The sequence below is a fragment of the Plasmopara halstedii genome (genome assembly GCF_900000015.1).
Source record: "Plasmopara halstedii genome assembly, contig: Scaffold_2193, whole genome shotgun sequence".
Lineage (NCBI taxonomy): Eukaryota > Oomycota > Peronosporomycetes > Peronosporales > Peronosporaceae > Plasmopara > Plasmopara halstedii.
Genome location: NW_020189101.1, coordinates 4,697 through 5,769, shown reverse-complemented (window position 1 = coordinate 5,769; position 1,073 = coordinate 4,697). Strand labels below are relative to the sequence as shown.

General features: G+C 45.4%; 1 protein-coding gene across 1 annotated transcript; it reads left to right on the top strand.

Moving 5' to 3' along the window:
* Positions 1-445: 445 nt before the first annotated feature.
* Positions 446-859, top strand: PHALS_03384 (uncharacterized protein; the record flags this gene model as incomplete). The annotated part of the gene is made up of 2 exons (XM_024717588.1): positions 446-496; positions 584-859. The coding sequence occupies 2 exons, from the start codon at positions 446-448 to the stop codon at positions 857-859; spliced, it is 327 nt and encodes a 108-aa protein (XP_024583072.1).
* Positions 860-1,073: the final 214 nt, after the last annotated feature.

Sequence of the window (1,073 nt, the reverse complement as noted above, 5' to 3'; positions counted from 1 at the left end):
AATCTATGCATTTAAAATTAGGCGGCTTTGCCGCAGATAAAAATAAATAAAGTCAGTTGTCAATCAAACCGAAGACTTAATTAGCCTTGGCTTAAGGCTATAATTACTCTTGAAGTAAGCGGATTCCAATCTGCCAAACTCGAACTTGTTCCGAGTATAGAACGAGAAGTCGGTGACCTACGCCAGCCTCGCTGCAGAAAGAATATTTTGGAAGTGATTTATTTGGGTTCACATACCGTAATTACCTCTAACCAAAAAATGTGAAAACTATGGTAAACCGCAGCTCGGATTGAGCCGGGTTGGGTAATGTACATTACCTGAAACCCATAACCCTCAATACTGTCAAAGGTTTCAACCCTGACATATCTGATACATTTTAGATCATAAATACCTGTCACAAATTATATCATGTAATATACAAAACCTGTTAAAACAAAATAAAAACATGCTCGTAGGGCCAACGTCGACTATAATATCGAGGTGCGGTTACACAGGAGTGTGAGTGAGTGAGTAAGCAGCAACCTGGATTTTGAAGCCTAGTCGGTCTCCATATCCAACTTAAATAGATCCGTGGCTTACGTAGAACCAGAACAGTGTTTCGGAGCTTGGTAGACAGTGTAAGGAGTACTCCTCTAGCCTTGCGTTTGATTCAGGAAACGCCCGCTCGAGTTATTTCTCCCTAATTCGACATAAAACGGAACATGTCGGAACTATCAAAAACCGACGAACCCGACCAAGTCGACCGGACGACCAAGTAACCGATTTGCAGTCCGACCGCAAGACCGACCTCAAGACCGGCCTCAAGCCGGACCTCAAGGCGGACTTCAAGGCGGACCTCAGGGCGGATCTCTGGACGTAAAGAAGGACTTCAAGATCAACAGACCCTCCCACGACCAACGTCCGACCGAGCCGACCAGCCGACAGTGACACCGAACAGTCTGTTCGGTGTAGTACATAACTGAGTCATCTGTTACATCACTCGAGTATCAACTCAGCCTACTTTAACCTATGTTATCACACTTAAGGATACACCCGAATAATGTTGTTCGCCGCAGGCCGCCGCTACCACCACC